This window comes from Medicago sativa, chromosome 3 (assembly GCF_051527215.1).
Source record: "Medicago sativa cultivar Bolivia chromosome 3, Bolivia_mono, whole genome shotgun sequence".
NCBI classification, from domain to species: domain Eukaryota; kingdom Viridiplantae; phylum Streptophyta; class Magnoliopsida; order Fabales; family Fabaceae; genus Medicago; species Medicago sativa.
In genome coordinates, this window is record NC_140751.1 from 101,147,965 (window position 1) to 101,173,811 (window position 25,847).

Below are 25,847 nucleotides of genomic sequence, written 5' to 3' on the forward strand. Positions count from 1 at the left end.
CGGTCAACAGAGACCTTTGACATCAAAGAAAGACACAAAAAAGCGTATAGCATTTGGTCCGGATTAAGATTTCCGGAAAACACTTCACCACTTTTCTTCAATTTTCTTCGTATGTATTTAGTTTTTTACGAGAGTTTGTGGTGTCATGGTCATTGTTGACCGCTCATACGACCCCTGCAATTGCTTTGCAGCTTATGCGGGGGTCGTATAACGGCCAACAGAGACCCTTGACATCAAAGAAAGACACAAAATATGCATATCGAATTGGTCCGGATTGTATAATCCGGAAACACTAGCAATCTGGTTCGGAATATGTAATCCGGACCAGGGGTATTTTTGGAATTTTTACAGGGCGCGCGAGGAGGCCATAGGGTGGGAAAAGTAATACTCTTGATCTTAACTAAAGAAAGAGAAAAAGACATTTTATGTCCAAAAAAAAATGTGTATGATGCTAATGCACACCTTCTAAAATTAAGGCGTGTGTGTATTAGCATTCCCCTATACAATATATATATATATATATATATATATATATATATATATATATATATATATATATATATATATATATTTCAACCACTTTCTAATGCTACTTTTTAATATAACATGTTTTCATCTTTTCGTTATTTTAATTTTTTGATTTTTGAAGACAACTTTTCAAACATCTTGAACACTTCTACTGATGTTTACACACACACACACTTACAATGCCTTGATTCAATTTTGATTCCCAATTAACCAAATTATAAATTTCAACATTATGTTCTTTGTTTTTCTTTTCCAAAAATTATTGCTACAAAATTTAACTACTCATGTATTTTTAGGACTATAAAATTAAGGGATTTTTGCTAAACAGCTACTCACATAATTTTAGCACAAATATAATTACACCTTTGAAGTCAACATTTCTCATTCTTCAGGTTTGACAAATATCACTTCTATAATTTTTTTCATACACTTTTTCATATACTATTGATTTTTTTTAGAAACTTTATTAACATTATGCACACTCTAAATATAAAATATCGAGACTCAATATTAGGATCAGTAGAATGTGAAGAATGCCGGATTTTAAAGAGATCACATATATTTAATCGATGTGGTTTTTATGGATGATAGAGCATGCATCAAATTTTTTTCTTCGTGGACGTTTCTAACATGATTTCACATTAACTTAATTATTTTTCTATGCTAAAATTTATTTAATTTTGTTGTTGATGATATTATAGGGGATCAAAATTAAATGCACTGTGTGAAACGACAATGTTACAAAATATCAATCTTTGTTATTGTAACAAAAAATAATATCAATCTGCGTTGATTGATGTAATATGTTATGAGATAAAAAATATCTTTTTTTTAAAAAGATAAAAAGTATCTTAATTTCTAATAACAACTATAAATTTAAACCAATTTCCTATGAGAAAATTTATAAAACTATAACCATTGTGAAGCTGTATAATTTTTTTTAAGGAAACAATTTATATGTCTTTTATATATTTATTTGTTATACCTTTTTTTTGGTAACCATGATATAGGTTCACAAATTTCACCATCGTTAGAGATGACTTATCTCCGTCAGGAATCGGTGGAGCACAAAAGTTGGGTTCTTCCCTTTCAATCGATTTTTTCTCATACGCAAGGGCCACAAACAAACCTATGACCACATATTTAAAGAGACCCAAAACTCTCACCATTTATATTTATTTTTAAGATATTATTATAATTGTAAATTTAAATAAATTCAATTTAATATTCTTACACGTGTATTCGTGCACACAAACTTATAAACTTATTTAATATCTAACCTGGGCAACGTCGGGGCTCTAAACTAGTTTATATATATACTAAAGTTATAGTAATGAAAAAATCCATTTATTTTAAGAAATGGAGATGATTTCAACTCATAAGTCTTTTGTGTAGAGGACATCCTATCCAACTGAGAGGGGCAAAATTTTCTTATAAAACAATGAAGCAGCCTTATTCATTTCTCCCGATTACACTTAGTGTGTGTTTGGTTCAACTTTGGATATAATTGATTCTAATAGAATTGATTCTGATAGAATTGATTCTGACAGAATTGATTTTGAGATAATTGATTTATGTTTGGATACAATAATGCAGAATTGATTAAACAAATTGAATGTTGTTTGGATAGTTTTTTTTATCAAAATTGCTTTTGAATGTATAATTACTAAAATGGACATAGCTAAATTCAAGTAAACGTGCTTAGTCTAATGTATATGTAGATCAATACTAAATGTAGATATATTATTTAATTTAAATAAATAATTTTTCTATATATTAATTTAAAACATAATAAATACGATCATTAAACTATTTTTTTTTTTACAAAATATTTGTTCATATATTTTATATTTTTTGATAAAATATATTTAAGTTAAATAATACTAGAGTTAGTTGTCAAAAATGATAAAATATAGCGTAAAAGAAATGTAAAAGAAAAAATACAGTAAATTTGAATGGGGACACCGTAAAGAAAAATTCAAAATTTGGTAAGTCATGACCATAAACATTTTTCGGGGGCTAATTTGGTTCGTTAAGTTTTCTAATTAAATTTGGTTCATCAAATTAAATTACAAAGCAAAAAGAAGGAGAATTGATAAAGGGCAATAAAGGAAAATAATAGGTTGTAATAATCAAAATAGAAAATTTAATGTAGAATTGATTCTAGAAAAGCTAGAAGCTAGGATTTGTAGCTTTAAGGATAATTGCTTTTGGAGGATAGAATCAATTCTTAAAAGCAAAACCAAACACCATTAAGAACTCAGTTTTTCACTTTTGAAGGTCGTAGAATCACTTCTTGATGTTGAAAAGCCAAACCAAACAAGAAATAGGAACCTACCACAGCCACATGGAAATTGAATAAGAAAAAGTAAGAAATTGAATCCAGCGTGTTTAGCAACAGAAACACAACAAATCATTCTTAAGCACCTATTACAAATTGAATCAAAGTCATTTGAAAAAGATCAGATTATTCAAGCCAAAAAAAAGGAAATAAAAATCAAAGATAATGAGGTGCATGCTACAAAGCATAACGACAATCATAGTAAAAAATTGTTTATACAGTTTACAGCTGGAGTTGAGCAACTTGATGAGTGAAACTTCTAGTAGATATTAAAAATTTGACATTTGTCTTACCAAAACGTTGATCCTATGATTCCTGCTGCAGAGTTCCCAAAATGAACTACATTGGCAAAGGTGAGGATGTGGCTACGAGGTTTATATCCCTCATTCTCATACTAAAGCTTAAGAAAAGAGAGAAAGGGCGTATCATAATGCTCACGGATAGAAGGAAGAATCCATAGAGCAAAATAAAACCATTGTAGCCATGTTTCCATCATACGTTAGAAATAAATCAAACCTGAAGGTTCTAGCAGAGTTTCCTTGCCTGTTTAAGTTAAAGAAGGTGATGACACCCAATAGAGTTGCATATAAAACAGTGCCTGTGATTTTGCTTCATTCTAATTACTAGATTAGAACTTTTTCAATCACATAGCTCTCCAACAACAATATAAATTTGCAAAAGGCTAAACTACAAACCCATTCTTATATGTTCACTAGTAGCTGCTGCTGCTGAATATTCGAAAAAGGATCTCAACGAAAAAATAGAATGAACGAAGCGTTGGAAAGAGGAGTTTCCTGGTGCAGGAATTTATAATTGCAGCGAATGCAATTGCCAGTTAAGTTTTATAGAACAAACAAGAAGCATTAATATGTCAAAAAAAATAATTTTACAGACTATTGAAATCTTAATCCTTTTACATAATTTCACTAGGAGCATCATCTGAAACAAGGATAAACACTTCAATTTTTCAAGTTGGCTAAAACTAGGATATGCAAAAATTAAAACCCCTACGCTGTTATTTTTAGGCCACTAATGAATTAAACATTAAACATAAACACATTCGGCTCCGATTGGCAAACAAAATGTTTTACAAAACAACAAATTTTGGGACTCCTTCAACACAAACAGGTTTTTTTTTTCTGAATTAAATGGTCATGTGTCTTCGATGTTTAACTACGGTTTGCATCTGTAAAAATCCAACATTTCTTCCTCTAAGGGATGGGTCTTGCCTGTTATTACTAGGCAATGCAAAGGCGCTCCAAAGTCAATCAATTGTAGTTGCTTCATTGTTCCAGCTACTATTATTTGATCTTCACTTCCCAGACGAGCAAGCCCAACACACTCGGTATCTTCTGTGTAGGCTGCAAGGCAAGGTGGGATACTACTTTCAGTTTGATGGATATGATTCTTGTGAGAAATAATAGCTCAAGTATCAAAACAAATATCACCGAGAAAATTGTTTCCTAATCAGATAATAATATAAGACAAGAATACGATCCAGAACAGCAACTGCAAGCTAATATATATGAACCACAAATATAGAAATTAATCAATGATCGATATATATCAGCAGCATTGATATATATCAGCAGCTCAAACAAAATTCGACACTAAAGCATTTTAGCATACTAAATTTATAATGAGTCTAGTTTTACTATAATTTCTCAAGACTCGAACTAATTGTAGCAGTTCATCTGCACAATCCAACACATTAGAGACTAGATGGCAAAGTGTAGTATTTATATAATCTTTGAGAATGAGAATGGGATCACATTTTATGGGCTCTAATGCTTAGAATATTATCATTTTATTTCTTGTGTCTTTGAAGATAAGCTAGACCAAACGAAAAGAGCCAAAGAGGAAGTAAGCAAATGCGCATAAAAAAAAATCCTAGATATATAAGTGCTTTGACTTCTATGTCTATTTAATTTATGCTTTAAACAGCCACAAATTATAAAGGGTAAAGGAATTTGGGTGAGAAAAGTTATTGATAAGTTGCTTGATAATAGCAGCAGTGATATGTCTACACACCAGTTTGCTTCTTTTATTCCATTAGGGAAACTTTCATTGTTTGATAGCATAGTAATTTTTAAAAAGCTGAAAATGAGCTTATTAGAGTAAGTTTCTGGCAAACAAGGTAAAATACATATCAAATTTCAAACATGTACATTTGACTATTACAACAATCAAGAAATGCATAAGCCAGATATGAAACTCATGCCTAGAGTGATGTGAATGGTCAAAGTACTCACCAGATTCTTCACGTGCTTGTGAAATCTCCAATAACTGCTCAATGGCTGTGTTTATAGTCATATATCTGGGAGGTTCGTATGCTTTTCTTCCTCTAAAATGAACAAACGGACAGAGATAAATGAAAATCAGTGAATAGGTAGATATAGACAAAACAAACCATTTAATAAGACCAAAACTCAATGCCATGATATTGCTAACATAATAGCGATTTCCAGAGAACCTCAGCAACCAATACTTAATGATAGCTTAAGAAACTACCTAATCAATGGAAAATAAAGGACTACTTGTCAAACCAACCTGCACAAAGATTCAAGTGTCGGCTCCTTCACCCGAATATCTGTAACCATATCAAAGTGAAAATTATATTAGTTTTCTCAATAAGCAAAGAGAATGAGCTTTAGTACCCTTTCCAAAGAACCGTGATGCCCCTCTAATGCTCTTATCTACTTCAGCCAGCACAATCGCTTAAAATATTTATATGGCTAACCATGTTTTAGATATTTACATGATATTATTAGGCTTTGACATTTTATATAAATTCAGTAAAGAAGTTTTATGCTTTGAGTTGATCAATACAAACAGGAACAAACACTTAGTTATTCCAAATTCAATGTATTTTCTTGTAAAAGCGACATTGATACAGGCACAAAAATTTCAAACAATTGAGCACAAGTTGAGAGTAAAAATAACAGACAGTAACCTAACCTAACAAGCAAAGTGTGTGAAGTCCCAAATTTCGATTTTGTTGAATCTTTTCATAGAAGCTATCAGGTCTCCACGTCTCAGTAAAGAAAGGTATTGAAACAGTTTCTCCATAACGATATAGCTGCAAACCACAGATCCCAATTGCATTCATCACAGATGCATTGTGCACAACTTTGACTTCAATTCCCATCTTCTTAGCTCGGACAACAAGGTCAGTATGAGTAGTAGCCCTGTGAAAAACACCAAAATCAATAATGGAAGCAAAACAATAAAATTGCTTAGGCATAATCATATCATATAGATTAGATATGAGAGTAGGTGCGTACCCAAAAGGATCACCAACAACAAGGAAAGCAGCATGAGAAAGTTGAGCTTGGGAGAGAATATCATCTGCTTTTTCTTCAACCATTTCTCTGTCAGCAAGAGTAATGGGTTTACCGTATAGTTTTTCGAGGTTGGAGAGGCCGTGTGAAGAGAGGCCGAAGGAGAGAAGGGAAGTGTAAGCTTCCATGTAAACCTTGTCGCATTTTTGGATAGCTTCTAAACCTTTGAGTGTGATATCTTGCTCATCTCCCAAGCCTAAACCGATTATGTATAACATTTTTCTACTGAAACGTGCTCCTTCTTGATTACTCAAATCAACAATAACAAATCAGTTCAATTCACACAGAGAATCAATTCAATTCAAAATAGAAAAGTACTGAATTCATACAATGCAACATCTTGAAATCAATTGATACAATGACAGTGGAGAAAAATCAGCTGAACCTTAACAACATACCCAGCAACAAGCAACAAAACAATGATTGGAAACCCAAAATAGTGAAGAAAAGCATCGATGAAGAACAAGAGCAATAAATCAAATCGTAGAAAAACAACAAATCAAACGCAGTAGAGAAGAACTTACTGTTGCAGCGCAGAGATAGGTAAGAAGGATTGAGGCGTCTGCGCGGGAGGGAGAATTTGCTGCGAACAGCAAATGAAAAGTAGTCAATATTATGGATTTTTGGGTTCAAAAACTCATACTCCGTAATTTTAGGTTAATAAATACCCTTTTTTTTATTAGCCGTCAAGTAATTTTAGGTTAACATCAAGACCATCTGCAACTTAGCACACCATTTTGAGTGTTTGAGTGAGTTATGCATATCATCTATTTTTTTAATTTTCGATGATATTACTTAATAAACACTTAATCTCTCCAAACCAACACATAAGAAAAAAGTTAATAAATAGATCTTATTAATAACGAAATGTCATTGTATTTCAAAAAAATTTATTGGTTTGTGTACAATTTATTACATATGGCCCGCAAAAATTAAAGAGATAGAGGGTGCTTATATAGCCACCATTCTCTATAAACACCAAACATTTTCTCTACACAACGAGGGTGCCTATTAATTCCAGTGCTTAATAGGTGAAGCACCCACCATTGTGGATGCTCTAAGAGTCTTGCTAACGCTTAAGGGAACTTACTCAATTAAAGAATTATTCATTGAAAAAATTTAATATTTATTAGATGCGTAAATTTTCATAAAAATTTAGGGTCATGTTAACTTGTGCCCTTAGGGCACATGTTAAGGAACCTAAAAAGAGTAACTTTGCATTGGAAAACATAACATTTTAACTTTTTAAAAATTGGATGCACGACTTTTGATACGTATACTTCTATAATAAGTTCTTTAGCATGTGCCCATGATGACACAAGTTAACATTTGTCTTTTTAAAATGATTAATTATGGGTCGTGCTAGATTTTTTTTATTTTTTTAAGGAAGGTCATGCTAGGCTATTTGTTAAGAAAGCAAAACTTAAATTTTTTATATTGAAAATAATAACTTTAAAGTAACAAACTCAATCTTTACTGGAAACTCGACTATTTTCAAAATATAAACATTAATGTAGTGTTTCTGTTAAATAATTTTTTATTTTACATTTAAAAAATCGTTAAATATTTGCTCCGCACTCGTTAAGAATTTTATGTTTATATATGCGGAAGAAATTTTTTATGTATCAATATGCGATAGTTGATATGATTAGATTTAAAAAACTCATGACTATTTTTAAAATATCAACATTTATATTATATTTATATCTATTTTATACTATATATAAAGAAAATAACATGTTTAAGCTCTTTTGGGTTGACTTTTTTGTTATTTCAATTATACCTTTAAACATATTTTTCTATAATAATGTTATATTGTTGGTGTTATCAACATTTCTATTATATCTATATCTATTATATATAAAGAATTTTTATTATATTTGTCATATTATTGTTGTCAATATGAAAAGATAAATATGATTTGTCGAGTTTGTTACATTTAAAAGTCATAAATATCCATATTTATATATGTATGTATGTATATATATATATATATATATATATATATATATATATATATATATATTTAAGGAATCCATATTTATAATTTTAATCTATATCAAAAAAATTATATAAATTATTGTTTGTAATTTACACATAAATTTTGATAAAATATCATTGATAATATACACGCTTTAACAAAATAAAATTTTGATAAAATATCATTGATAATATACACGCTTTAACAAAATAAAAAATCGAAAGATGGGCACCGAGTGGTAGTCTTTTCGCTAGTTATATGTAAAGAAAGTAGACTCTCTTGGGTTGACTATTTCTCTTTTCAATTATATCCTTAAACAAATTTAACCATAAAAATACTATCTTGTGTCATTAAAATATATTAATTTTGTTTGTATTGTGCGAAACTTCTTCACCTCCATAAACAACCACACAACCAATCGCTCCTCCCTTTCTCCTCCTCCAAATCCAAACAGTACGATGTAGACACTCACAGTGGTGATGCGACGAGTTCTTTAATCTCCGCATCACCATTCAACCTTAACGGGTTGTTCTCCAACCCGTCGACGTCGTTGTTTTCGTTCTCTTTGTCTTGGTTCAAAGTTGTTCTCTATTTCATCAGCGCTCCTTGTCACCGTGATCTCGCCGCTGCCACCAAGATAGGGGGTATGGTTAGTAGATCTGTCGTATCTTGCGGTGATTCGGGGTTTTTCTCCTGTTTCGATCCTTCACGATGGTGCTGGTTTTTCTCCGGTTTCGATCCTTCACTGTGTGTTTGTAGATGCTTTGTTGCCGTTGTGTTACCGGTTGTGTGTTGTTGCTCGTCGGTTCTGTTCTGTTTTGACGGTGGTCGGTGTTTTCGACGGTTTGGTTATTTGTTCTCATATTGTTTTGTGTTGTTGCTTTTGTTATTGAACAGAGATTAGATGGATGAAGATTTGCCTATTTTTGTTGTGGTTAGGTTTCAAAAAATCCGAAAGGGTCTGGTTCCGTTCAATCCAAAAGGGTCTGTTTGTTATTGTCGTTGTGGATCGATATTTGGTGTTTTTGTTGTGAAGGTGGAGTTTGTGGTTGCGATGGTTGTTGTTGTTGTTGCGAAGGTGGATTTCGTTAAGGTGACATCGGTTTTTGTTGTTGTTGTTGTTGTGGCGAAGGTGGTTGTTGTTTTTTCAATCTACGATCATTTGTCGTTGATTCTCTTAAACGACGGTGTTGCATCTCTCCAACGGCAACACTGTGTGTGGTGATGGTTTTGTTTGGTTTGTCTTTGATTTGTGATTCTGGGTTTTAGTGGTTTCGTCGCTCTCTGGTTGCCGTTCAATGGCTTCTATTGATTGTTTTTTGGTGGTTGATGTTCAATTTTAGTTTATCGATTGTTTGGTCTTAGGTGTAAGACATCTCAACTGTTCGACCTGTTTTTTGATTGGTTTCGAAGTCGTTTGGTTGGATTCAGGTGTGGGAAGAGTAACACATGTGTTGTTATAAGGGTTTTCATATACTTGTAGGTATGCTTTGGTGGAGGTGTTTGGGTATATTGGGCATGTGTGTCGTTTCAGCCATAGGACGTTTTGTGAGTGTAATTTTGAGGACCAATTTTCTTTTTGTATGATGTTACCTGGGTTTTGGTCGGCTTTGCTATTCTTTGGGAGGTGTGTTGTTGGATGAAGGCGCTTGAGAAAGCTAATGATGTTGTTTGGGGTTTTATTACCGAGTGTTTTTCAAAGGTTGTTGGCTGCTGTGCTGGTTTTTGATGTTACTGTTTGGGGGTTGTGTGCGAGCAGCGAAATGTAATGGTGGAAGTTGTTTTTGTGGCAGTTTGTGATAATGTTTGGGGGATTTGGTACAACTTTTGTTTATGTTGTTGTGCGGAGGTTGTCTTTGATTTTGGTGTTAGCTTTGTTTTTGGTGTTTCCTTTTATTGATTTCGGAGGTAGCCATTTATTGGTGTTTCCCGTAAGTTTTTTAGATTTTGTCTTTGATGTACGGGTGTATGAGTTTACAATTGGGTGCTCCCATCTATCCTTTGTATGATGCTACTTTACGACTCATAGCCTATCACTCCTTGTACTGGTCATGACTCATTGCGATTTTAATAAATTCCATTTCGGCTTCTTAAAAAAAATATTATTTATTATATTTTTTAAAAAATATTATATTTATTATATTGTTGGTTTTTTGGGTAGTTTTCTCCGTCTTAAAATTAAAATTATGTTTGTTCAAAGAATAAATCGAAAGTGTGTAAAAGGGCAATCCGGTGCACTAGAGCTCCCGCATATGGGGTGCGGTTTCATGCATAAGGAATCCTTATGCACCCTGCATAAATCTCAGCCCATTACCCGGTAGCCCAACATAATTGCTTCGTACACCCTTATGCATGATAACCGCACCCCCCTTATATTGGTGAATGAGTGGCGTGACTGTAGGATTTAACACATTGGATTTTATTTCGCCAATCCAACATTTTTTTTATCCATTCTAGGATTTTCTCTTTTTCCCTTTTTTATGGTTTCATTGTAAATTTGCAAGAGTGGGGTAGGAATGAAGAAAAAGGAGAAGAACGTGCAACATATTTTCCAGTGTGAATTACAATCCTTTTACTGTATTTAACCATGACGGTGAAAAGGAAAACAAAATGAACAATATCATCTTGTTTTTACTTTTTTGTAGATTTTCAATATAATGCACTTTTTTTTTCAGGGATTCAATATAATGCATTATGTTTGCCTCAATTATAATTATTATAATTTATAACACCATCGAGCTCATTAACATCAAGTTATAAGAACAATATTTAACGTAAAAAAAATAACGTTAGTCACAAATGTCCTTATTATATAGTATGTTTTGTATAAAATTATGCCAAAACCATTTTGCTGTGAAAATGGTTTCTGTGAGTTGGACTCAAAAACCATTTTACTGTGGAAATAGTTTCTGTGAGTTGTACTCCAAAACCATTAGATGTGCCTAATGGTTTTCTTTGATCCAGCAGGTGAAAAAAACTAAGGACCTAGAGCCATTGCCATCATTCAGTTTTGGACTGACACAATTGGAGGAGGAGAAATGATATTGAGGATTAAATGTTGCAATATTGTGTCTAAATGTATAATCCTCAATATCCTTAAAAAAAAAATCAATTTGATGGCCGCCACCGTAATGACTAATGATATTCATTCTCCTGCTTGAAAACTTGTTCTCAACCATTTCACATATGCATTGAAACTGATGCAAACTATATGCCTAAATTGAATTTTTGTAATTGAGATTGGTGAGAATAAACATGATTTCATAGCAACTGAATTGAATTTGTGAGAAAATGGTTTGAATGGATCACATTGGAATCCCTTTAAATGAAATTCAGAAAGATTACAACCTTTGGGTATGAAATATGAATAAGGAGATCATGAATTGTGAATCGTGTGAGATCTGGAGATGGGCATCGATGATAGCGAGAAGAAACATGAATCCTGAATCGTTGGTCAATTGAACTCTACTGTGTGTTACCGTTGATGGGAAAAAGGGAAAAAGGAGTATGCAATCCTGTGAGTCTAGAGAGAAAAATATAGGTGTACAACAAATCTGATGGTTGTGAAATGTTTATGCAGGATGCATAAAAAAATGACTTATGCATAACAACTTTTGCCCGCATATGCAGGTCCGGGATTTTAATATACTAGTTTTTTTGTTTTTTTTTTTTTTTATAAAGAGTATACTAGTTTGTTATCGGTGGAGAGATTTGTTTTAGAATTAGATTACATCTGTGGTCTAGACTAGATAATTTGGGTTTTTAGGTTTGTCCATACGTCACACACCATTAAATCCTAAACTTACAAGTTCAGCGGCAACAATATTATGAGAATTCATGGTTTGGAGGTTTGTTTCAGAATTAGCAGTTTGTCCTAGCCATTGAATCCTCGCAGCTTAGGTAACGAGTTTCAACTTCTTCCGTAACAGCTTCAAAATTCAACAAAGTCCAAATTCTGTTTGCCAACGAGTTCAAAGGCAATAATATTATTAACTGCGATGTCCAAGTCGAAGAAGCAGCGATTATCGAGAAGAGTGCGACAGGGTTAGCTCCCTTCCGGACTCAATTATCTGTCATATTCTCTCCTTTCTCCCAACCAAAGACACTGTCGCCACAAGCATCCTCTCAAAGAGGTGGAAACCATTATGGCTCTCAGTCTCCACTCTCGATTTCATCGACTACCGCACCTTCCTGGACACAGCCCCTCTTTGCAGTCTTGTATACTCAGTCATGCTATCGCGCGACAACACGCTGCCGATAAGATCATTCCGCTTCAAATATTGTCTTAGATACGACCAACCCAACGATATCACTGACCTTATTACTGCAGCAATACAAAGACGAACTGAAACCCTTGAACTTAACACGTTGTTTAATACTTTTGACATGAAATTAGCTTCCAACATATTCACTTGTAGGACGCTTACTGTTCTCAAAATAAAAGGCCTATCAATCATGGATGACATTCCTCAAATAAATAATAATATTTCACTGATCAAAACTCTCCACTTGGATGGTCTTTATTTACCAAATCATAGGCATATCATCAACTTGCTCTTATCCTTTCCCATTCTGGAGGAATTTGCAAACAAATAATGTATATGTATTTAAACCTGTTCCCAAAACAGCAGCAGACAAGATCAAACGCTTACCCAATTTAGTGACACCTAAGCTTTCTGATAGCAAAGCTATTCCTTTCTTCTTGCTTTCCAAGGCACGGAGTCTCAGTATAAAGCTGGTAAGTAAGACTTTGTTTCATTTTACAAAACAAATCACAATATCATGATTGCTTTCTAATTTTCTGTCTGTCGTCTTTGTAATTCATGCAGACATGGCCCCATTGTGTCCAAGTCCCCATTTTTTACAATCTAACTCAAATGGAGCTATTCTCTAACTTAGAGGGTAAAAGCTGGCCTAAGAAGTGGATGTGGATTCTTGAAATGCTTCAACACAGTCCAAAGCTTCAACATCTTATCATTCAAGAGGTTTCACATATAATTTGATTCTATATTTATTTTGTTTAACTCTACCTCTACATATCTTAACTTTTGTTTCTTGTTTTGGGTGGAAATTTACTTATTGTTTACAGGAGATTGAAAATAGGATAGAGAATGGAAATGATGATGATGAGGACATTTGGGAGGACCCAAAGATTGTTCCGGAATGCCTTTCCTCTCGGCTCAAAACTTGCTTGTTTAAGAATTATCGAGGCAAAAGGTGCGAGCTTCAATTTGCAGAATATGTTATGCGCAGTTCAAAAGTATTAAGTAACATGACAATTCACAGTGCTTGTTCCATAGATTTAAATGCCAAGCACCAGATGTTACAGAAATTATCTCTGTATCCAAGGGGATGTAAACTTATATTTGAATGATGATGGGAGGCTAGGATTTATATAATTCTATATGTCTTGCTTTTTTGGTTATATTCGAGTCGATGGTGTTTCAAAGACAATAACTCTGCCTTATTTTGTCCTCTATATCGTATACATTTTCAATTATGTATTGGCTTTCATGCAATTAAAATCCATTCTAGTTCCTCTCAACTTTTACTTTTCCTTTCCTTTTCTTACCAATTGTTTTTTAGTTTAGTTATCTTGATCACTATCATTTTCCAGCAGTTGTTTATTAAATATTTATATGATGCATAGCTACATGGATCAAAGTGTGTAAATTCTGAATTCCTGTTTGTAAGTTTGTCACCGGTGTACTTTTTTTTGGTATTTCGGCGAGGATGAGAAAATGCCCTAGTGGTATCACATAGCTTTTACGCTGAGAAAGTATTCTACTTTGATTCTATTGAACATCCCGTTGTTTTGTACTTATCATTTTATGGATTTAATAAGGTGGAAGTCACTGTTTGAGAATTGTTTTCGATGGTGGAAATTTTTTGGTTGAAAAGTCCTCTGGTGAGGGTATCAACATGAACCATAAATTTCAAATTCAAATGCAATACAAAAATTCATGGACAAGGAAGGAGCTTTGATATTCTGTTATTTATTATGCTTCCGTGGTTACACGATTTCTGAACCTTTCTTTTTTACCTTGTTCTATATTTTACTCTATTTGAGTTTGTGAAAAAACCTACCTACACATGTCAACTCTGGGTGGTGGCCTGGTGGGACTTGGGAGTAAAGCAGCTGAAGAGAAGCAATTTTTTGATTGCCATCTTGCTCCGTGTTACCGAATTGAACATGTTCTTACATTGTCGCGTTTGCGTTTCTTGTGTTCTCCCCAATCTTCATAATAGATCAACTTTTCAAGTTCATAAGAAACGGCCTATCCTTATGAATTTCTCATTTTATTTTATTCATAAATTTCTTTCCTTGTCTTGTGTAAAAAACGGATAAATCTTTCTTATTTCTATGCATAATTGCATGGTTTTGCAAAGAACAGAAGGTACCTATTAACAAACTTGTTTGTAGAAAGAACTCTTTTTCCTTTATTAATTTCATAATTTGGCTTAATTCATTCTTAACAAAAAAAAAACATGAAGCGACGAAGTCATGTTTTGTGCAAGGGAAATGTTGTATCTCGTGAGGGAGTATCTCCCGAATTGCCCGCGAAGCGTATTCCATCCACTTCCACTATTTCAATGACTCGCATTATTTCATCCCACCTCCCATGTATTCCGGTTTGCCTTGATTTTTATTGGTGTATTTCAATTTCGTGATGCCCTCGTGATGTTTTCATTTTCGCTGAATATAGCATTGCAGTTTTTGCAATTATAATCCACACTAAACAGTCTTGTCATTTTTCTTTTATTGTTAATATTAATTTGATCATCTCAACATGCCAACACTATTCTGTATTATGCAACATGAGGCAATATCTAATCATCTTCAAGCAATTTTATTGCTCATTTATCTTGTTAATTGACACGGTTGTTTTACTTACATTTTTACTCAATACTTGGTTGCTAGTAAAATTCGTGCCTTTCTCATATGCATTAAAATAACATTATTTGTGTGTTTGAGTATCTCTGTTTTTGTAACCAAACACAATTTTTGACTTTTTAAATTTTCATTGTGATGTTTTTTACGTGAATCGAACAATTTAGCTATTGTGTTATATTAGAAAAAAATAAATTCATGTTTTTGTTGACGCTTTGATTGATTTCTTTTACCTCATACCACATAGTTGCAATTATTCATCCTACCACATAGTTGCAATTATTCATCCTAGATTTTGAAATATTATCATTACACACAGCAAACTCTAATGTCATCAAATACGGCTAATTGGAACAAGATTTTGAATTGATTATTGAAGTTATTTCTAGAAATAATAAAGTCAATGGATTATCACAGACCATTTAGGAAATTTCACATATTGGTTTTGCTTTCACATATTGGTTTTGCTTCAAACTTGGGTGTCTTTGCTGTGGCCGAAGTGGAAGTAGGAAATTTTATACATTTTACACACCACTAAATTTAGTAAAAAGAAATAAGAATAAGAATATTTTGACATATAAAGTTTTGATCTATGATTTAGATTATTAAAACAATCAAAATATGAGGACTAATCTTGAAGCAGAACATAGTCTCTATTAGACAAGAAATGAAATCCAACCACAGAATACAAAAAAAGAAACATAACACAATTAGAATTATAATAATTGTTCTACATTCTTGTTTTCAAGAGCATAGCATAACATGGTTTCAACCTATCAGTAACATATCCTCTTTCCCTCTCTCAAGACGCTCCTTTTCTTCTTCAATCAGCATCCACTGCTTCTTTTTCTCTTCATGCTTCTTGAAGAGTTCAGCAAACTCTTTCTCATGCTCCAAGTATGCATGCTGTTAGAGAGACATTGATCCTAAAGAATTAAAATATGCACATAGAAACTAAATTTATGAAACTTTAAAAAGAGAAAAACTGGCCTCATCAGGTAGAATTGGACACCACTTGAGGTCTATTGTATCTATATCTTTCAGCTTGTTATAGACTGTTTATTATTCCATATGAAACAAGAGAAGAAACAAACATAAGCTGAGGTTATTTGATCAAATGCAAACACAGCAGAGAGAGAGAGAGTTACCTTCCAACGTCTTTGCGTAAATCGGGCATTTGAATTCTTTTGGCTTCTCACCATCATAAAGAAGCTCTCCCTCAGTACTTTCTACTTTTTGCTCCTTTGGCTTCTTCCCATGGAGAAGATCCTCCTTTGTGCTTTCTACTTTTTGCTCCTTCCGCTTCTTCCCAAGAAGAAGTTTTCTTTCTATTGTATTGATGAAACAATAAGAAACCAAAGGGTGAAGTTATTATTTGAGATTCATCAAATCAAACAGCAAAAGAATACTTGTATGAAAATAGGATTAGGTTGAATTACCCATTTGTGAGGTGCTCATTGGCGAGAGTCTATGCTGCTGGTAACGTTCCTTTAAATAAACTCTAACAGAGGACAATTAACTAGTTAAAAATAAAAATAATAACAATAAAATGAGGAACATGTAGTATATAAAAGTTTCTCTAAAAAATATAAAAAGAAACAATAAGTTACAAATAGAATGATTATGTTACACACAAAATAAAAAAAAAATCAGATTGTCACACACAAAAATTGGAATCCCCAATTCAAAAGTTTGAAACCCTACCCTAAAAACCCTAATCCCACAAATAAGAGAAGATTGGAATATCTCCAAATTGAATTGATAAAGAAACATACCAAAAAAAAAAAAGGACAGAAAATCAGTGTGATGGAGGAATGAAAATACCTCAAATATGATGAGGACGATGAAGAAAGAGGGAGGAATAAAAAACCAATGAAGAAGGAAGAAAACGTACGAACTCTGAAGCGTGAATTTTTTATACTAATACTTATATTTTCCAGAAGTATCTTCAGTGAAAATTTGTTTCAGAATTACAAAAACTAAAATAAAAAAAAATTCTATATAAGAAAAAAAGTTTTGTTTCAAAATTAGACCAATAGATAAATTGGATAATTAGGTATGTCCTCCTTATATAAAGCCATCGTGCCAGCCATTGAATCCTATTGGTTCAAAGGCAATAAAAGTATTATCAGAATTCACTTTCCTGGTCTTTGCAATCAATTGCTATGTCCAAGTCCAAGAAGCAGCAATCATCGATTCTAATGGAAAAATGCGACAGGGTTAGCTCCCTTCCGGACTCAATTATCTGTCACATTCTCTCCTTTCTCCCAACCAAAGACACCGTCGCCACAAGCATCCTCTCCAAGAGGTGGAAACCACTGTGGCTCTCAGTCCTCACCCTCGATTTCATCGACCAAACAGCCTTCATGAACGAAACCACTCTTTGCAGTCATGTTTACTCAGTCATGTTGTGCTGCATACCAACCCAACGAAATAACCCAACTTATCATTGCAGCAATACAAAGATGAACTGAAACCCTTGAACTTAACATGTTGTTTAATTTTTTAGACATGAAATTAGCTTCCAACATATTCACTTGTAGGACACTTACTGTTCTCAAATTAAAACACCTAACAATCCTCGGAGATATTCCTCAAATAATTAATACTATTTCACTACTCAAAACTCTCCACTTGGATAGTGTTAATTTCAACACTCATAAACAGATCATCGACTTTCTCTTGTCCTTTCCCATTCTAGAGGAATTGCAAACAAATAAAGTAAAGGTATTTCCTTTGAGGGAGGTTGTTCCTAAAACAGCAGACAAGATCAAATGCTTGCCCAATTTGGTGAAAGCCAAGCTTTCTGATAACAAACCTATTCCTCTCTTCCTGCTTTCCAGGGCACGGAGTCTCAGTATAAAGATGGTAAGTAAGAGTTTGTTTCATTTTACAAAACAATTCACAACATGATGATTGATTTCTAATGTTTTCCCGTCTTTGTAATTCATGCAGACATGGACCCACTATGTCCAAGTCCCCGTTTTTTACAATCTAACTCAAATGGAGCTATTCTCTAACTTAGAGCATAAAGGTTGGCCTAAGAAGCGGATGTGGATGCTAGAAATGCTTCAACACAGTCCAAAGCTTCAACATCTTATCATTCACGAGGTTTCACATATAATTTGATTGATTTCCTGATATCTATTTTGTTTAACTCTACCTCTACATATCTTAACTTTTGTTTTTGGTGGAAATTTACTTATTGTTTACAGGAGATAGAAAATGGGACAGAGAATGGAAATGATGATGAGGTCATTTGGGAGGACCCAAAGATTGTTCCAGAATGCCTTTCATCTCAGCTCAAAACTTGCTTGTTTAAGAATTATAGAGGCAAAAAGTGTGAGCTTCAATTTGCAGAATATGTTATGAGCAATTCAAAAGTATTAAGTAACATGACAATTCACACTGCCTGTTCCATAGATTTAAACGGGAAATACCAGATGTTACAGAAACTATCTCTGTGTCTAAGGGGGTGTAAGCTTGTATTTGAATGATGAGGGGGTGGCTACGATATTTATAATTCTGTATCTCTAGCTTTTTTGTTTGATTCTAGCGCGAGCCGATGGTGTTTGAAAGACAATAACTCTGCCTTATTTTTTCCTCTATGTTATATACATTTTCAATTATGTATTGGCTTTCATGCAATTAAAATCCATTCAAGTTCCTCTCAACTTTTCCTTTCCTTTTGTTACCAATTGTTATTTATTTTAGTCATCTCGGTCACTATCATTTTCTAGCAGTTTTTATTAAGGTAATCATTTTCTAGCAGTTGTTTATTATATATATTGATACGAAGCATAGCTACATGGATAGAAGGGTCTAAGATATGAATTCCTGTTTTTAAGTTTGTCACTGGTGTACTTTTTTTTGGGTATTTTGGGCAGGGTGAGAAAATGCCCAGTGGTGCAGTCCTAGCGGACCACGGCTGAGAACCATAGAATTAAGAAGTCTCACTAGATTCTAAGATGCAATACATTCACAGTTCACACTAGATTTTGCTCAGTCACTCACTCACTCACCTACTTCTCGTTTTTGAGAGAATATGCAAATTAGTTTGTGAATTTATAAGCATCAGTCAAAATGCCCATGTGGTCTTGGCTGTCCTTGTGGTGACTGTCCTTCAAAATGCCCACATCCTTTGAACGATTATTAGTCTTCAACAAACTTAATCATGTTCCAGTTGAAGATTTCATAGAAATTTGATGAGAAAGTTTTAATTGATTCAGCTTAAAGAAGAAGAGGCTCTCTTGCTTGCACACACAACGTGCATCACCAAGTTTCAGAAGAAACTTCAAGCTGATACTGCTTCTAAGTTCTATCAACCTCACTAATGCTGACAGGTCAGGTAACCATACCTCCAGATCTTAATTCTTCTATTGGTAACTCTGGATCTGCCTTGCCATTTGAAACTCTTCGATCTGCAGCCAATTCTTATGGTTTTGCTAGTGGTTCACGAGGTAGTGGTGGACGTGGAGGCCACAGTAGAGGCCCCGGCAGACCTGGCAATGTGCAATGCCAAGTGTAATATTAGCAAAATCATTGTTACATTTATATATTATGAATTAGTTTCTGTCAGTTTCATGAGATTAAATTTCTGCAGGTAGCAAGTGGAGACAAAGATCAGTATCAGTGCGTTAAAAAGGCTCTATGTATGATGGGTGCTTTAGTCTTCAAGTGATTTGGTACTAGCATAAATATATTGTTCAGTTTCTTGTCTTTTACACATGCATGCGTGCAGGTGCAACAAGGAAGAAATCATATTCCCCGTTTTGGTCTTTGGTTCAGCTACTAATTCTATTAGTTCTTATGAACTTATAGATGCCCTGATAGTCTTTTTACATGATAGTCCGTTCAAAAAAAAATGAACGAGTTACTTATAACTTGATGACAATTGCTGCAATGAGTTACATTGTTGCATTATTATTACATTATAGTACGCATACACACTGCATTACTCTATCTTGAATGAGTTACTTTTCATCAACCACTAGTCTCAACATTGAAAATGTGCGAAAGTTTTTCAAGAACTCGCAATCTGATCTGGCCATGTCTCTTATCATAATCATTCCTTGTGACATTATTTCACAGAGAAATGCTACCATCACACTCTCTAACACACACCTATAACACACTCCAATAACATAAAGTCACGTCATCCATTTTCTTAACTCCTTTACCTGGTAACCGGATCTACAGGTGGAAGGAAAATTCCATTATTTTTTTCTTTGTTTTTTATGAATTCAATTGCTGGTTCGTCATCTCCAAAATGGGACAATTATTCGCAGACATATATGTGACTTGTTTAGGTTAGGAGAAGTGATTGATTTTTCTATTCTTTTAATCACGTTATCGGATTCATTTGAGACATTTCGTTCATACACATGAATCGCTATATGTATAATCAATTTTTCTCTGCTGCAACCACAACCCATTTCTCTGGCAACATGTTTCTTTGTTGTGAGCTTTCCTGTTGATGGGGGAGTTAAATCAATTTTTATATATGGGTTCCGTTCCTTTTTTATATATGGGTTCCATTCATCTCATAAAATAGATCTGGGTTATGGGTTGCATATCAGTTTAATTCATCTAATAAAATAGAATTGTGAAGGATCCATTTCCATTTCTCCCCATTCTGGTTCTCAATTTCAAGACCTTCATTCTTCTCCTGTTTTAATTCAATTTCGTTTTCAATCTCTAACAACAACCCCTCTTATCAATTTTTGGAATTGCAACCTAAAAGAAAAGATGAAAGTTGAGGATGATGACATGTTTCCATGGGTCTTCAATGAAGGAAACATCGTCATGGCTCTTCTTGAAAAGGGGTGTACAAGGGACAAAAATTGAAGCAAAACAGAAATGGGTCTTCTTAGTATAGTACCGTTACTTTTGAAGGAGGATAATATTGTTGATGTCTCTAGCACCACCACCACCACCGGCACAAAAGAAAGTCAGTGGAGGAAGACGGTGAACAAAAAAAAATAATGTTTTTTTAAAAGTTAAAAGTATTTGTTGCAGGTTAAATGAATAAAAATAATGGGTGACGTGGTTATCTTTTATTGGAGTGTGTTAAAGAGTGTGTTAGGGAGTGTGACCCTAGCATTTCTCTTATTTCACATGTTCAGTGTTTTTACCCGCTCTAATTTACCTAGTGACCAAACCATTCAATTATAACTTGTTTGTACACATATTGTGGATCATTCTGGGTTGTATATGGCTTCCTGAAGGGGCATGTTTGAACAAAATGTGCGCAACTGAACTTTATTCCATAGACTTCGCATGTTTTTAAAAAGAATAATTAAATGCGTATGGATGAAATTATGTTACGAGAAAAAAAATCCACTTTAAATGTCCAATAAGCTCTTCAACAGAGATGGTTATTGTTAAACGACAGTAAAATCAAATGAAAAATACATAAATAGTGTTTAAATAGAGTATACACGTGTACGGATAAAAAAAGTAATGGTCAAATAATAAAATTTCATTTCTTCTTCATTGTCATAACATATCTAACATTTTTTGAAATAAAGAGTGGCTCGTCTTAACATGGTAATCATAAAAATAACATGTTAAACAGAAGAAGAAAAATAATAGCTCTTGATAGTTTAGTTCATAAAAATTTGCATGTGATGATAATTGCATTAAAAAAAGAGTTTGTAATTTTAAATAAAATTTACATTATGTAGTGAAGCAAGTTTATTTTTGATACAAGGCTAAGACTAAGAAGAAAAACCAAAAGAAAAAAAAAAAAAAAACACAATCTATAGAACCAGAAGTTCCCGCATAGTTTGCTGCTAGGAGATTGAATAAGCCTCTAATAGAAGACAACTGCGAATTATGATATCTAATGAGGAAAAATCCTCAAATTTTTCAAAAAAATCAGCACAACTATTACTTTGGCAGAGGGTGTGGTCCAATCAATTTGTTTCAACAAGATAAAATAATTTTTTTTACCCGGTTATATTATATTAACCTCAGGGTCAAACTTCAAATTATCCTGCTCTTTGGCGAGTTAAGATCCTCTTTGGCCGAATAAAATCAAGTACACGTATTTTGGAAAGAAATTCCAATTTAAATAGCTCCTCCGGTTTGCAAGTTTTGTTCTCATTTTGCGCTTCTTTTCTTTCATTTCTTTTCTTCTTCTTCTTCTTCTTCTTCTTCTATGCTCCAAGTATATTTCTACCTCACTTTTCTCGCCGTGCCGTATCGGAACCGCCGTTAATTTCCCTCTATGTCATCACCGGAGCTCAACTGAACCTAAAAAACACTTCACGTTAAACTTTCTTTTTCTCTTACCAGGTAATTCAATTTTCATTCCTCTCAATTTCCTTTCATTTCACCATTAAATTCAATCCCAAAATTAATCGCGTTTTCTCAACTGCAGTATGATATTATAGGATAACAATTTTAACCTTTGGTATTCATCATGAACCAACCCTTTTATTTTGGTTCAATTTTGCACTGTACAAAAAGAGGGGTAACAAACCTAACATTATGTCAGCAGCATTCCATTCATGTATGTAGAGAAACTCATACTGAACCAGTGTTATCAATAGTGGATGGTGGAGAATATATAATGTATTGAAAAATTTATTTTCTTTTGTCAAGTAACTTAGTGGCTAGAAATTCATCCCTAAAGTAAATTGTGGGGAATCCGATCTGGGGTTGGAACCCCGGCCCCTACATACCACAATATCCCTACCAACCAGGACTTGAAAGGTTTACTTATTATGCTAAAGATAGGAGTAATACTCCTTCGCTATTCAGTTTTTCAATTATAAAAAACAGGTCATGTTTGCTACACATGCAGATTTTTAGTTTTAAGTATTATTTAAGAAAAACTAAAATTATAATATTTTCCACTAGTGCCGGCCGGTATATCAGCCAGCAGATTCTTGAATAGCAGCCACTATGGTCCTAATAGAGAAACTAGGATAGCCTCACAATGTTCATAGTGAATTTTGATAAATCTGATAACATTGTCAAACCCTTAGTCAAGTAACCTCAATTTGAGGTACTAAAATTTGCACATTTATAACTTCTTCAATTTCAGATTCATGGAGGCTATCCTATTTGGCTTAACTGATTGTATTTTCTTTCTTCTTTTCATGTCAGGGATACAAAATGATTGGATCCTTTATTACCAGGATACTTGTGTATGTTTATGACTGTATAACCTTTCGATCCTTCATATATGATGGGTTTTTTCTGTAATTTTCAAATTCAACCATGTTATATTTCAGTGTTCATGTGTTTGCAGGATGGTTTTTGGTTATGCTTACCCAGCATATGAATGCTATAAAGCAGTTGAAAAGAATAGGCCTGAAATTGAACAGCTACGCTTTTGGTGCCAGTATTGGTATAGTTCCACGAAACTTAACTTTTAAATCATTGGTATATAATGGTACCACTTTTTAAATTTTCACTCTGTATTGCAGGATTTTGGTGGCTCTTTTGACGGTGTGTGAGCGAATTGGTGATACATTTATATCATGGTTGAAATACTATCTTGGTTATGTGCAGATAATGCCATGCCCTTCTTTTTCACTTAAAAAATTGTTTTATTATGCTTTCTGATTGGTTATTACTAAAACTAGCTATCGACTTTTTCTTCTTGAAGGGTTCCAATGTATAGTGAAGCTAAGTTGGCATTTTTTATTTATCTATGGTACCCGAAAACAAAGGTATGAAATTAATTACTGTGGTTGAATCTGATATAGCTTTATTATTTGCTTCTTTTCAGCTTGATCTTTAGCATAATATTATTGCATGTGTTAGGGAACAACATATGTGTATGATTCTTTCTTTAGACCATATGTTGCGAAGCACGAGCCAGATATTGATCGCAACTTGATGGAACTAAAGACACGGGCAGGAGATATTGCAGTTTCGTATTGGCAAAAAGCTGCTAGTTACGGCCAGACTAGAATATTTGACATTTTGCAGTATGTTGCTGCTCAATCAACGCCAACAGCTCGCCCTGCTCAGGTAGTTAAGCATGTGTTGGTTTGTTAACCATGATATTTGAGGTGTGGCTTAACTGCACTGTAATTATTACTAAGTCTAGTGTATCAACTTTCTTACATCCGTCAGACGCAGATCATGCTGTTCACCCTTCATTCTTTTGTTTTATTCCAATTTTTTTAATAAATAAGAAGTACATTCTAAATTGTGCATATCAGCACAGAATTTAACTAATACCGGTTGAATTGATAAAACTAAGGAAATATATTTTGCACACACAAAAACTTGTGCCCAGAATCATTAACTTCAATTTGTATACTGAATTTTTTATCTCATGCTTTCTCACAAATAAATGACATTGTCTCTGTTAACAGCAACGAACGGGTGTAAGGGCCCGCCAACCTGCATCCAGCAGTAGTAACCAACATGCTCCTCCAACAGCACCACCAGCTGAGGGGACAACTCCTCCCACTTCTAGCTCATCTTCAAGCCAGCATCAGAAGGAAGTAGCAGAGGAGTTGGGTTCTTCACAAGTACCTAAAACACTCTCCTCTTTAGCAGGTTTAAATACTCAGAAGAATATTCCTACGCAAGAATCTGGCAACCAATCTGCACCTGCAGAGGCAGAACCAATGCAAATTGAAGCGGCACTGCCGTCATCCTCTTCTGCAAATGAAAACCCTCCTTCAAGCGAAACAATAATGGAAGAAAGCATTAGGGTTACACGGGGCAGACTAAGAAAAACTAGATCAGATGGAACTCATTAGGGCTTCCAATGTTTTTCAATTTTTTAGGTGAACTACGATTTGCTTTGAATTGCTGTAGAACATTACAGATGCAAGTGAGTTGCCTCAGTTTCCATTCAACTTTTTCTGTTCTTTTTTTATAAAAAAAAATATTTATTTTTTTTTAAGAGAAAATAAAAATTATTTATGAACACTTTAGTCTCACTACCTAGAGAATGTGCGATTTTGACCTACTAGTAATTTTATGAGCGAATTTAATTTCCCTAATTTTTACTAAATAATTAAATAATAAAATGAAGTCCTTTAATCATTGTTTTATATACTACTGTTATAAGTCCTCGTGAGCTTAGCTCAGTTGGTAGGGACGATGCATAATATATGCAAGGTGTTCAAACCCCGACCACCACAAAAAAAAATACTACTGTGTTATAATAAAAACTCACCTTTTCAGTGCAAAATCCGACACTGGGACACTCAATCACTCAAATTCTCTATCAATTTAAAATCTAAATAAAATTCAACCAAAAAAAATCTAAATAAATTGAGTTAATTAAGTGTCTACATTTTTTTGAAGAAAATTCACAATTAAAATGGTAAATTATATAGTACAAAAAAAAAAAAAAAAACCACCAAGCCTTTCTTTCCCTCTCCTAAAAAAAAAAAAAAAAAAAACAACCAAGCATTTTTTTTCCCTCAGAAAACAACAACAAAGCCTTTTTACACTAATTGGATTCAGCTACTTGTATTAAATTACGCCAGAATTAAAGTTGTATAAATTTTCCTTCTTCAAATCATAACGTAATGTTAATTTTTTATAGAAGTTATAATTTTTTTTATAATATTTGAGTTTAATATTATTCTGCGTTCTAAATTCATCATAAATAAATCCTTTAGGGTCCGTTTGGTTCGAGAATTAGGAGGGGAGGGGAAGGGAGGAATTTTAACGGAGGGGAGGGGAGATATTTTAATTAAAAGTGTGTTTGGTTCACAAGGGGAGAGGAGGGATTTTAAAATTATTTTACTGTTTTACCCTTAAACTTAATTAAATAAGGAT

At 33.5% G+C, this 25,847-nt stretch overlaps 2 protein-coding genes, 1 long non-coding RNA gene and 3 pseudogenes across 9 annotated transcripts; 4 read left to right on the forward strand and 2 right to left on the reverse strand.

Moving 5' to 3' along the window:
• Positions 1 to 3,709: 3,709 nt before the first annotated feature.
• LOC146942965 (putative diphthine methyl ester synthase) lies at positions 3,710 to 6,847 on the reverse strand. 4 transcript variants are annotated; one of them, XM_085757070.1, is made up of 6 exons: positions 6,735 to 6,847; positions 6,154 to 6,451; positions 5,828 to 6,057; positions 5,420 to 5,459; positions 5,122 to 5,213; positions 3,710 to 4,230 (listed from the first exon to the last, which is right to left on the reverse strand). In XM_085757070.1, exons 2-6 carry the CDS (start codon positions 6,426 to 6,428, stop codon positions 4,043 to 4,045), a joined length of 825 nt encoding a protein of 274 aa, XP_085613196.1. In that variant the 5' UTR covers positions 6,429 to 6,451; positions 6,735 to 6,847; the 3' UTR covers positions 3,710 to 4,042. The 4 variants fall into 4 exon arrangements, with proteins under 4 accessions (XP_085613196.1, XP_085613197.1, XP_085613194.1 ...); XM_085757071.1 differs by having other exon boundaries at positions 6,154 to 6,459; XM_085757068.1 differs by having other exon boundaries at positions 5,828 to 6,451.
• A 1,718-nt stretch (positions 6,848 to 8,565) lies between these two features.
• LOC146942966 (uncharacterized) lies at positions 8,566 to 10,291 on the forward strand. Its single transcript, XR_015032914.1, has 2 exons — positions 8,566 to 9,018; positions 9,675 to 10,291. It is a non-coding gene; the product is annotated as an uncharacterized LOC146942966 (long non-coding RNA).
• Positions 10,292 to 12,184: 1,893 nt separating this feature from the next.
• On the forward strand, positions 12,185 to 13,736 carry LOC146942967 (FBD-associated F-box protein At5g56370-like; annotated as a pseudogene). The gene is made up of 3 exons (XR_015032915.1): positions 12,185 to 12,929; positions 13,021 to 13,176; positions 13,281 to 13,736. The product of XR_015032915.1 is annotated as an FBD-associated F-box protein At5g56370-like (transcript).
• A 2,049-nt stretch (positions 13,737 to 15,785) lies between these two features.
• Positions 15,786 to 16,448, reverse strand: LOC146942968 (uncharacterized; annotated as a pseudogene). The gene is made up of 3 exons (XR_015030049.1): positions 16,232 to 16,448; positions 16,074 to 16,138; positions 15,786 to 15,989 (listed from the first exon to the last, which is right to left on the reverse strand). The product of XR_015030049.1 is annotated as an uncharacterized LOC146942968 (transcript).
• Positions 16,449 to 17,140: 692 nt separating this feature from the next.
• On the forward strand, positions 17,141 to 18,744 carry LOC146942969 (F-box/FBD/LRR-repeat protein At4g00160-like; annotated as a pseudogene). Its single transcript, XR_015030050.1, has 3 exons — positions 17,141 to 17,969; positions 18,039 to 18,194; positions 18,299 to 18,744. The product of XR_015030050.1 is annotated as an F-box/FBD/LRR-repeat protein At4g00160-like (transcript).
• Positions 18,745 to 21,879: 3,135 nt separating this feature from the next.
• LOC146942970 (putative HVA22-like protein g) lies at positions 21,880 to 24,913 on the forward strand. The gene is made up of 7 exons (XM_085757072.1): positions 21,880 to 22,382; positions 23,199 to 23,239; positions 23,344 to 23,442; positions 23,522 to 23,578; positions 23,704 to 23,767; positions 23,862 to 24,071; positions 24,422 to 24,913. The coding sequence occupies exons 2-7, from the start codon at positions 23,208 to 23,210 to the stop codon at positions 24,812 to 24,814; spliced, it is 855 nt and encodes a 284-aa protein (XP_085613198.1). The 5' UTR covers positions 21,880 to 22,382; positions 23,199 to 23,207; the 3' UTR covers positions 24,815 to 24,913.
• The last annotated feature ends 934 nt before the right edge of the window (positions 24,914 to 25,847 follow it).

Coding starts and splice junctions, on each gene's coding strand:
- LOC146942965 (XM_085757068.1), bottom strand. CDS start 6,428: ATGTTATACATAATCGGTTTAGGCTTGGGAGATGAGCAAGATATCACA. Junction 5,460..5,827: donor TCACACACTTTGCTTGTTAG/GTTAGGTTACTG, acceptor ATATGGTTACAG/ATATTCGGGTGAAGGAGCCG. Junction 5,214..5,419: donor ACACTTGAATCTTTGTGCAG/GTTGGTTTGACA, acceptor TGTTCATTTTAG/AGGAAGAAAAGCATACGAAC.
- LOC146942970 (XM_085757072.1), top strand. CDS start 23,208: ATGATTGGATCCTTTATTACCAGGATACTTGT. Junction 23,240..23,343: donor TTTATTACCAGGATACTTGT/GTATGTTTATGA, acceptor ATGTGTTTGCAG/GATGGTTTTTGGTTATGCTT. Junction 23,443..23,521: donor CGCTTTTGGTGCCAGTATTG/GTATAGTTCCAC, acceptor TCTGTATTGCAG/GATTTTGGTGGCTCTTTTGA.